The 12,168-nt window shown below is 35.1% G+C and overlaps 1 protein-coding gene across 1 annotated transcript in view; it reads left to right on the top strand.

Annotated features, from left to right (window-relative positions):
• Positions 1 to 5,096: 5,096 nt before the first annotated feature.
• TTLL5 (tubulin tyrosine ligase like 5) overlaps positions 5,097 to 12,168 on the top strand; it is a 469,247-nt gene continuing 462,175 nt past the window's right edge. The window contains 2 exon segments of the mRNA XM_074235683.1: positions 5,097 to 5,166; positions 5,598 to 5,682. Coding sequence (XP_074091784.1) covers positions 5,640 to 5,682 — 43 coding nt within the window. The 5' untranslated portion in view covers positions 5,097 to 5,166; positions 5,598 to 5,639.

The following is a 12,168-nucleotide window of genomic DNA, read 5'->3' as shown; positions in this document are numbered from 1 at the left end:
AAGACAGTCTCTGGTCTCACAAAAGTTACTTTCTCATAGGGGAAGAGACCACACAAAGGGGTTCTGAAAAGTGTTGGAATAGGGATGTGGTGAAAAGCTGACTGGGACATGGCCTAGAGACCTGGTCCCCTGGGAATATAAAGTAAATCTCATCTATTAAAGCCAAGGGATTTAGGGGTTAGAGTACAAGATTTTTTTTCCTCTCTGCTTTTCTTTCTTGGTCCTATGTAAGAATTTTTCTCTTCCATTTATTTTCAAAAGGCACAGTTGCTTTCTGTGTCTCATCATGTTAATACCTTGGGTGCTGAAAAAGCCTGGATGTGGATAGGGTCCCTGGGCCAGAGTCAGGAAAACTCAGGTTTAAATCTGGCCTCAGACAACACTACTTACTGTGCAACCCCCAGGCAAGTGACTGTCTGTCTTTTTCCTCAGCTGCAAAATGTGGATAATAACACTCTCCAGGATTGTTATGTGGATCAATGAGACAATAATTGTGAAGAGCTTAGAACAGTGTCTGATATAAGGCAGATTTAATAAAGCTTGTTCCCTTTTCTTCCTATCTCCCCTCGCTCCTGTCTACCCTCCTGCTTTATTTATCTAATAAGGAGGTTTGATAAACTATATATGAAAATTAATTTATGTGCTGTTTCACCTCTTAACTTCTCGGACCAGTCACTTAAATTATATTTCAACCTTCCCACCTGTAAATTGTTTACAATTATATTATTCCTTTTTTCTTTTGATTTTGTGGCCATGGAAATCTTATCTCCTTCCATCTGTCACTTCAATGGACTTACACCTAGGCTGCTTATATTATTTTCTATTCTAATCAATCTTATGCAAAGTTAGAATCTTATACATAGTTATACTCAGTCAGTGTTTCCCGCATCAGGACCATGACCTCCATCATCATTATCATAGCCCTTAATTATGTAGCTCTTTAAAGGTTGCAAAGTGATTTACACACAGAATCTTATTTCATCCTTACAACAGGTAAGTATCGGTAGGTGCTATAATATCCAACATATTTAAAACTTTATAGAATCAGAAACATTTAGAGAGGGTAAGTTACCTCTTTGGGTCCTGCAACTAATAAGTTTCCATGGTAAGATTTGACTTTTGGTCTTTCTGACTCAGGGTACTATATGTTCGTACTGTATGTTCTATCCAGTATGCTACCCTGGTTTTCATTCTACCCATTTTAAAAAAAAAATTCATTTTATTTATTTATTTTAATTAATTAATTAATTAATTTTTAAATTAACTTTAGGTTTTTGCAAGGCATTGGGGTTAAGTGGCTTTCCCAAGGCCACACAACTAGGTAATTATTAAGTGTCTGAGGGTCTGATTTGAACTCAGGTCCTCCTGACTCCAGGGCTGGTATCCACTGTGCCACCTAGCCACCCCTCTACCCATATTTTTTTTTAAGTTGTGTTTTTTTTTTGCAAGGCAATGGGGTTAAGTGGCTTGCCCAAGGCCAGCTAGGTCATTATTAAGTGTCTGAGGCTGGATTTGAACTCAGGTAGTCCTGACTTCAGGGCCAGTGCTCTATCCACTGCACCACCTAGCCACCCTGCTCTATCCATATTTTTAAAAAAATTTTTGGACAAATGAAACAAATCACTCATTCCTTGTAGGTCAGTAACTTTTTTTTTTCTTAGGTTTTTGCAAGGCAAATGGGGTTAAGTGGCTTGCCCAAGGCCACACAGCTAGGTAATTATTAAGTGTCTGAGACCGGATTTGAACCCAGGTACTCCTGACTCCAGGGCCGGTGCTTTATCCACTACGCCAGCTAGCTGCCCCTGGTCAATAACTTTTGCAACTTTCTTAGAGGATTTCCTGAGACTCTCAAAGATTTAGTCACTTGAGAAAATGGGAACACACCAAGCCAGTGTGTATTAAAGTTCTCTATCTACTATGTTCCCTTCTCCATCAGTACTACTTTACCTTGGGACCTCATCAATATCCATGAATTTAATTATTTCTGTGTTGCTGATTCTCAAATCTAAGTTTTCTATTTCTGTTATGAAATTTATTGTGAGTGTTATAAGTAGTCACTTAGTCAATAAGTATTTAATAAGCACCTACTATGTATTAGGTGGAATTGTACTGGCCTCCAGTCTCATATCTTCAACCGCCTTTCAGATATCTCAGACTGAATGTCAAGCAAATATCTAAAAATCAACATTTTTTTTTTTGCAGGACACTGGGATTAAGTGATTAAGGTCACACAGCTAGGTAATTATTAAGTGTCTGAGACCAGATTTTAATTCAGGTCCTCCAGACTCCAGGGCTGGTGCTCTATCCACTGCATCACCTAGCTGCTGCAAAATTAGTATTTCTAAAACTTAACTCATTATTTTAACCTTCTTTTATTGTCAAGAACATCACAATCTTCCTAGGCCTACAAATTAGACATTACTTTCTCCTCACTATCTCTCACTCTTCAGATGCAATGTGTTGCCAAGATCTGTCACTTTCACCTCTGCAACATCTTTGCTAGAGGCTTCCCTTTCCTCCTAAACAATGCCACCATCAGCTTGAGGGTTCTCATCACTTCATGTTTTATTGGATTATTGCAAGAGCCTGATGATGAGTGGTTGCCTCAGGTCTCTTCCCACTCCAAGCTATTCTTTTTTTCAACCAATAAAGTGATTTTCCTAAAGTGCAGATCTGCCCATATCACCCTGCTTATTCAATAAACTCTAGTGGCTCCCTGTTGCCTTTAAGAGGAAATATAAAATCCTCTATTTGGTACTCAAAACCTCCATATTAGCCCCATTCTGCCTTTCCAACCTTCTTTCACTTTTACTCCCTGACAATTACTCTTTGATCTTTGACACTGGCCTTGCTGTTCCACAAGTAAGATTCTTGTATCTCTTGCATTAGAGACTTTCTCTGACTGCCCCCCCTTGCCTGAAATGCTCTCTCTCTTTACTTCTGCTTTTTGGCTTCCCTGACTTTCTTCAAATCCCAACTACCTCCAACTCCTCTTAATTTTCATACCTTCCTCTGTATTTGTTTGTCTACCTCATTTGTGAGCTTGAGTTCTTTGAGTGTAGGAACTGTCTTTTATTCCTTTTTATATCCCTTGGACTTAGCACATAGTAGGCACTTAATAAATGCTTATTGGCTGACTATGCTTTTTTCACATTTCTTTTAATCATATTCTCACATCTAAATTTCCCTTCACATTCAAATCTCTCTCACCTGGGCTTTTCTAAATGTATTTTTTTCTTATGAACACTCAGTTTGGTCTTTGTACTTGCTAAGCTATCCTGTTTCTACCTCCTTTAAATAATTCAGTTTTCCCATCTGTTTATCTTAGCCATTGCCTTTCTTCTTCTGTGTTTGATATCCACATTATCCAAATGTTGTATAAAGCACAGTTTACCAGGTGTTTGATGTCTTCTTAAGTTTGATGCACTTCTTTCTTACTCAAGAAGCTTTCCCTGTTTAATCCATCTAACTTTGACCACTCTTCCCATTTAGTGTCTCTTCAATGTATTTGGACTCATTTTGTACTGTCTTTGATCTCTTTAGAAATATATACTACCTTATAATCTTACATCATTACACTTGTGCATTTTAACCCTTTAACTAAATTGTAAATTCCCCAAGGATAGGATTTGTGGAATTTCTTTTCTTTTGTTTTCTCCTATAACACCTAATACACATTTGCTTAATAGATAATCTTCAATGAATAAGTAATTACATAATAAAATAACACGTTTATTATATATCTTTAAGCTTACAAACTGCTTTCCTCACAACCACCTTGGGAAATGTCAGAGAAGTATTATCTTCATTCTACAGATGGGGAAACTGGGGCTTAGATAGTTAAATGAGTTGTACCTCATTACTAGTAGTGTCAGACTTAATATTGGAAATCAGGTTAGGCCATGCTCTTTCTGTTACAGAAAGAAAGTCTGTTCTTTTTCAAAGGGAACATAAGTATTTATGGTTTAAAGGACTATGAAAAGTTCTTTAAAATCTTTGGAGAGGGGCAGCTAGGTGGCGTATGGATAAAGCACCAGCCTTGGAGTCAGGAGTACCTGGGTTCAAATCTGGTCTCAGACACTTAATAATTACCTAGCTGTGTGGCCTTGGGCAAGCCACTTAACCCCATTTGCCTTGCAAAAACCTAAAAAAAAAAAAAGTAAAATCTTTGGAGAAGCCAATCATTTAAAAATAAGGTAGTATTTTAAAATTTGCTTTCCACCTAAAATTATAAGAAAACAAGTTTTTACTTACTAAAATTCATTATTTTTTTTAATTCCACTCTAATTTAATGCTATATTAAATCTGTATTATTACGTATATAATGAATTTCTCAGCTACAACCATCTATCAAGCTGAGGAGAGGGGATCATGATCTATGTTAGTTTTTGACAGTTTACAGGGATGAAATCACAGATCCTTGAAATATTGAAGTAAGTTTTATAATGCTCTTAGGAAAAGGTGGGGAAGAACATAAGTATTTATAAAGGCCCTACTATGTGCCAGGCACTGTGTGGAAAAATTCTTTACAAATATCTCATTTGATCCTCAGAAGTACTCTTTGAAGGAGGGGCTATATTATCTATGTTTTACAGCTGAGGAAACTAAGCCAATGGAGATTAAGTGACTTTTCCAGTCAGAATCACACAGCACCTAGGGTGGGTGGGTGGTCTGTACTTGCACTCAAATGTTCCAGACTCCAGGCCCAGTGCCCTAGTCACTACTCCTGTCTAGCTACCTCTTTTTTTTTTTTTTTTTTTTGCAAGGCAATGGGGTTAAGTGGCTTGCTCAAGGCCACACAGCTAGGTAATTATTAAGTGTGTGAGGCCAGATTTGAATTCAGGGACTCCTGACTCCAGGGCCAATGCTCTATCCACTGTGCTACCTTGCCACTCCCTGTCTAGCTACCTCTTCAGGATATATGATGTGAAAGCTGTTCTATAGCATAAACTTATGTTGTTTAGAGGATTGGGAAAGACATGCATGGATTAACGAAGACTGAAACATAAAGTTTCTTAATTGCCTTTCTCAAAAAGTCAGGATATGTGTTAGGATGCCTCAGCATTTATGTCTTCTCAACTCTTTCTATTTTATAGCCAAACCAAATTTCTCTGGAAGAGAACATCCTGGTCTCTCGTTATATCAACAATCCTCTGCTCATAGATGGTAAGTTGTGATTATAACTTTGTCTATATTGGGCTAGAAATTGCTGCACTGTTATTTTTGTTTGTTTTTTGCAAGGCAGTGGGGTTAAGTGCCTTGCCCAAGGTCATACAGCTAGGTAATTATTAAATGTCTGAGATCAGATTTGAACTTGGGTCCTCCTGACTCCAAGGGCTGGTGCTCTATCCACTGCTCTCCCTAGCTACCCCCGCACTGTTCTTAAGATCAGGTCTTGTTGATTTGAAAATTCTCATGGTTTTCTAAAGAAGAAATCCTCCTTAAAGTCATCTTAGAATATAAAAAAGCTGGGTTTATTCACAAGGGATGGGGATGGAATGCTGTTTTTTCCATGCTATGCTCTACATGTGTCATTTAGTTTTTTTACAGTATATAATTGGAATTATTTTTCACTGAAAAGTCAACATTTCTTCTAGATTTCAAATTTGATGTACGTCTCTATGTGCTTGTGACGTCCTATGATCCTCTTGTCATTTATCTCTATGAAGAGGGATTGGCTAGGTAAGAAATTTCTTCAGTGATTTTATTAAATTGGTTGGTTAGGACTATAATGGTTTTTTTTAAATTATGTTTTTCAGCTCATTAATATTGAACTCAAATTGATTCACATTATAGAAATCGGCCTCATTATGTTTCATATAAATATAAACATATGTAGACACATTTCATGTTGTTTCACATTCAGAAATTGGCCTCGTTACACTTCACATAAATATGCACATACATGTAGACACATTTCTTAGCAGTGGCTCAGATTCATACAGTAATTTCACTTTTTTTCACAGTTTTCACACTAGTATTTGTAATGAACTACATAATAAATGAACTACCTAAAATTAGTAAGAACTAACTAGTGAATCAAGGCATAGGATTTAGAGTAGAATGTTCAGTTACAAACAAGATCCTCCTTATCAAATAAGCATTTATAAAGGCCCTACTATGTGCCAGGCACTGTGTGGAAAAATTCTTTACAAATATTATCTCATTTGATCCTCAGAACCACTCTTTGAAGGAGGGGCTATATTATCTGTCTTACAGTTGAGGAAACTAAGCCAATAGAGATTAAGTGACTTTCCCAGCCAGAATCACACAGCACTTAGGGTGGGTGGGTGGTCTGTACTTGCACTCAAATGTTCCAGACTCCAGGCCCAGTGCCCTAGTCACTCCTCTTTCTAGCTATGTCTTCAGGATATATGATGTGAAACATAAACTTATGTTGTTTAGATGATTGGGAAAGAAAAGACATGCATGGTTAAAGAAGAATGAAGCATAATTTAAAGTTTTTTAATTGTCTTTCTGATTGCATTGTTTCTGATAGTCCTTGCTCTAATCTTGTTCTACTAACCTTTCTATTTTTTAACTATCACTAGATAATTTTGATGATTTCTGCTTTTAATATAGTTTTGAGATCTAGAACTGTATTCCCCCTTTATTCCCACTACTTTTCATTATTTTCCTTGATTTACTAAATATTTTTGCTTTTAAAATTAATTTTGTTCTTTTAACAAGTTATATAACACATTTATTTAGTAATTTGGTTGGCATAGCAATGCAGTATAGTTAACTTTGGTAGTATTGTCATTTTTATTGTATTTGTATGACTCAACCTTGAGAACTGAATATTCCTCTAGCTATTTAAATTGTTCCCTGTTTCTTTAAGAAGTGCTGTACAAGTTTTTTTGTGTGTTTTGATTGATGAATCCTCAGATATTTTATACATTTTGTATTTATTTATAATGGAATTTCACTTTCTATTGCTCCTTATTTTGTTACTGTTAAATAAACATGCTGTTGATTTTTTAAGATTTTTGTAACCTGAACTTTGTTGAAACTATTAATAATCTCAGCTTTTGCTGATTCCCTGGGATTTTACAAATATACCATCATATCATTTGCAAATAGTTATAGTTTTAGTTCCTCTTTAACTCTTTATGCCTCTAATTCCTCCCTCTTGTATTATTGCTCTTAGCAGCATTTCTGAAAATATATCAAATAATAGAAGGAAGTCTGGGAATACTTGCTTCACTCACATTTATTAGAAAAAAGGTTTTAGGGAATATTGTTTATGATGTTTTGGTTTAAGAGAGAGAGAGATAACTTTTGTGTGACAAAAAGGGTCCTTTGATGCATGTACTTTGTAGGTTTTTGTTTTGTAAATTTAAATGAGTATTTTACTTTGTCAAAGGCTTTTTTTCTTCATCTATTGAGATGTTGCTAGATTTCAAAAAATTTCAAATTTCAAAGCACCCCTCCTAAAATTCTAACATGGTCATAATATTTGCTTTCTCAAATAAATCACTATAGACTTCTTGGATTTTGTTTATTTAAAATTTTTGAATCAATATTCATTAATGATATTGGTCTGTAGTTCTCCTTACCTAACTTATATATTAATATAGAAGGATTCTGGCAAGTGCTTTCTTGTGCAGTTTTTGAGAAGAATTCATGTAGTTTAAGAAGTAGTTGTTCTTTAAGTATTTGATAGAATTCTCTTTGGTAGTTCTATTTCCTTTTCTGAGACTGGATTATTTAAGATCTTTACTTGGATCTAGTTAAGGAGCTGTGGAGTTTGAACAAAGTTCAAGGACTATTCCCTTTAATTTAGAAAAAAACAGATATCTTGTCTGATCTTGTTACCTCTTAGAATTCTTGTCTCTTCTCTAAGGATATGATTTCTCTCTCATCACACTCAATTTGGATAAAGGTACAACATGGAAACAAAGTAAAGACTGACAGATTGCTTACCATGGGGGGGCAAGTAAGATTGGGGGGGAAATTGTAAAACTCAAATAATATCTTTAATAAAAATTAAAATAAAAGATCTTTACTTGGTCTTTTGTCAGTTTGGATATATTCTATTTTTGAAGGTATTCCTTTATTTCTTTTGTGTCTTCAGTTTTTGTTAACATATGACTTTGTATAATAGATTCTGTTCATTTTTAAAACATTTGTTTTTGTTGTGATTTCATCTTGCTTATTTGATATTTTATTATTTTAATTTTAGGCAGTCTTTAAAGCATGATTCTAAAATGCTTTACAGAATAGTTGAACCATTTTACAGCTTTACCAGCTGTGGGTAGATATACTTGTCTCTTTATATCCCATTTCTACAACATTGACTAATCCTATGTTTTGTCTTATTTGACTATTTTTCTCTACGTGATATAAAATCTCAGAATTAGTTTTATTTGCATTTCTCATATTTAACGTTAAAGATTTGGACTTGTCTTTTTTTATATGGTGGTTAATAATTTACACTTTATCTTTTGAAAATGGCATTTGGAGTATCCACTGTCTACCAACATTGGGACAAATCATAGGATCATAGATTTAGAATTGAAAGGAACCTAAGAAGCTATTGAGTCCTATCTCCTAATTTTATATATAATGAAACTGAACCTAAAAGAGGTTAAGTGATCTACCCTGGGCTATACAGACTCTTGAAGAAGGATTGAAATTTAGGTCTTTTTCACTCAAAGTCCATTGTTCAGCTCACTTGTGCCTTTGGCTTCTTGTTCATATCCTTTGACCCTCTATCCATTGGAAATGGTTCTTGGGCTAATGTATTTGCATATATACCATATATTTGTAATTCCATATATGTCTTGGATTGACAATTCTTATCAAAGATATTTGATAACAGTTTTTTTATGTCAGTTTCCATTTTTAACTTTGCTTCATTTTTTAAATGTGAAACTTTTCAATTTCACATAATTAAAATCATCTATTTCATATTTTGCGATCTCCAACTTTTGGTTAAGAATTCTCCTCCTAGCTATAGTTATAAACCTACTTCCATATATTTTCCAATAATTTTTTAGAAATAATGTGATCTTTTTTATTATTTTTGATTTTTATGAGGCAATGGGGTTAAGTTATTTACCCAGGGTATCAACTGTCTAAGACAGGATCCTGACTCCAGGGTGGGTTTTCTATCTACTATGTCAACTCATTGTCCTTGATGTTTTCTATTATTATCTATTTGGACAGTATTTTTAAAAATTGGATTTTATTTTATTTTCAAACAACAGTGAAACTTCTTTCCATCCCATTTCCTGCTTTCCTGCCCTTAAATGGGAAAGGAAGGAAAAAAACCTTGCTACAAGCATGCATAGTCAAACAAAACAAAATTTCTCATTGACCATGTTTGAAAGAATATATTTAATTCTGAATCTTTCACCTTTTCATCAGAAGATGGGCATAATGTTTCAGCATGAGTCCTCTGAAATCTTAGTTGGCTATTACACTGATAAAAGTCCAGCACAAAAGTATACTTTCACATTTATGTACCATAACTTGTTTATTTATTCCCTAATATATAGGCATCCTCTCAGATTCCTATTATTTGTCTCTTAAAAAAAGAGCTATAAATATTTTTTTTACAACTCTAGAATTTCTTTTGTTTAGGATTAAATGAATTCCCTCTCCTTTCTCCTCTTCTTTTCCTCTTATTTCACTGTTGAATGAAACATAATTCTGAACTATGTTTGCATGTGTATATGTATGTATGTATTCTTCAATCTTTTGACTAGTTCAGATGAAATTGAGGTTCTAGTTTCAGCTGCCCCTCCCTCTCATTTGTATAGATGTCTACTTGTACACTTTGATTATGTGAGATAATTTTCTCTAATATTTCTTTCCCATTTTCTTCAGTGCATTCTTCTTCTCTCTTTCCATTCTTTTCTTCAGAGCATCAAAATAGAACAGTTACTCCCAGGCCTTGTCTCAATTGGACTCCCTTTATGAACCCTGATGATGATGGGAATCAGAGGGGATATATGTATCATCTCCTCATATTTGAATGTAAGCAGTTTACCTTTGTTAGTCCCTTATCATTGTTCATTCATGCTTACTTTTTTATGCTTCACTTCACTCCTGTGTTTGTATTCAGAGTTTCTTTACTTCTCTTTTCTTTTCATCAGCAATTTTTGGAAGTCCTTTATTTAATTCATTTCTCTCCTGTAGCATTGCACTTAGTTTTTCTGGGTAAGTTATTGTTGTTATAAGTCTATATTTTTTGCCTTCTGGAATTTTATGCTCCTTTATTAGAATTGCTGCCAAATTGAGTGTGATTTTGACTATGGTTCCTCACTATTTGAATTCTTAATGTCTGGTTGCAGTAGTTTTTTCCTTGATCTGGAAACTCTGTGTTTTGGCAGTGATACTCCTGGAAATTTTCATTTTGGGAATTCTTTCAGGAGATGATTGGTGTATTCTCCTGTTTTCCATTTTGCCCTCTGTTTCTAAGAGATCTAGCAGTTTTAAGATTTCTTAAAAATTGATGTCTTGGTTCTTTTTTAGACTGTTGTTTTGATAATCTAATAATTGTTAAAATTTTTCTCCTGAATCACTTTGCCAGGTGGGATACCTTATATTTTCTTCTGTTTTTCTGTGGCTTTGTTTGAATATTTCCATTTGCCTCATGAAATCCTTGGCTTCTATTTGATCCATTTGAATTTTCAGAGGGTGTGTTACTTGGGTAATCTTCTTATGCGAAGTTATTAGTTGTTTCCCTTTCTTATTCTTTCTTCTGTAGCTCTCACTTCTTTTCCAGTTTTTTTCTTAAATACTCTCATTCCATTTAATAAAAACAATATTAAACGTAAAAAATAACTATTGTTTCTTCTAGGAATTGAGTTTAATTTTGAGTTTGTGACCTAGATGTGTTTTTTCTGAAACAATGCTTGTAGATGTTTTGGAGCCATTTTTTCTGTGTTGGTATTTTGAGCCTCCTTGCTACCATCCTAATAATGGTGATATTCTTTCTTTGTTTGCCCATTTTTCATGACTTCAAACTTTGTTAGGACTGTATGCTATGACACTTCTGGAAGGAAAGTTTGCTTTATTGGAGTAATGAGTATTGCATTATTCCAGAATCTCAGATTTTCAGTGCTCCCAAAGTCAGAGCTAGGGCAAAGAATGATTGCTAGCCCCCCAGTTTGAGCTCTACAAGTTCCTGACCTGGGTTTCAGTCTATTAAAAATTAGACTTATTGCTAGACTCTAGCTGGAAGCTATCATGGCTCAGAGTAGCAGAATTGGCCCAGTTTTTCTTTGCAGATTTTTTTTTTTTTTTTTTTTTTTTTTTACTGTCTGGGCTAGCCCACTCAGCAAAAAAATGTGAGTTTCACATTTGGGGTCCATGTCAACCTGCTGTTGCTGGTTTCTGAATTGCTTCTTTTCTTTTCTTCGGACACTTGACAGGGCTTTCCATGTGCAGGTCCCCTTTTCAATCTGTCCTGGAGCTTCAACCTGGGACTATTTTGTGGGTGACAAAGCTGGCAGTTTTACCTTGTCTCTGTAGTTAAGATGTCCTTTTACCCTGTTGCACAACCTCTTCTTGGGTGCTGATGTGTTTGTGCTATGTGCTTCTTGTCCAGCTATGTCTCCAGTGTTAGTAGACCTCAGTCTGCCTCATTATCCCATGCTTGGGCAGCTAGATGATGCAGAGGGTAGAGCTTCTAAAGTCAGAAAAACTGGAGTTCATATCTGGCCTCAGACACTTGGGCAAGTCACTTAACCCTGATTACCTCACATCCAGGACCATCTCCAATCATTCAGATTCATATTTGACCACTGGACCCAGATGGCTCTGGAAGGGAGGATGAGGCTAGTGACTTCGAACAGCATTCCTTCACTCAAGTCTAATTTATATGCTTGTCATGGCATTACCTCCCTGATATCATAGTCTTCTTTGAGAATGAAGCACAAAGATCATGCTTGTATGGACAAAAGGGTCACTATGATGTTTTCCTGCATTTCCTCACCAGGATTCTATCTGGTGCATTTTCTGAGACTATTGGAAAGAATTTGTGGTATGGAGGATCTCAGAGCATTTCTTCCTACTATTCTAAAGTCTTGACTCCATCCTTCCTCTTGACCCTGGCCTCACAACAGTATTGTGAGATAGATATATACATATATATATATATATATATATATAGTGTAAATTGTTAATCTAAACCTATTTTTTACCAAGATTATTTTG

Source organism: Macrotis lagotis, chromosome 4, assembly GCF_037893015.1.
Source record: "Macrotis lagotis isolate mMagLag1 chromosome 4, bilby.v1.9.chrom.fasta, whole genome shotgun sequence".
NCBI lineage: Eukaryota > Metazoa > Chordata > Mammalia > Peramelemorphia > Peramelidae > Macrotis > Macrotis lagotis.
The sequence above is the reverse complement of the archived record's forward strand: the minus strand, read 5'-3'. Positions and strand labels throughout refer to the sequence as shown.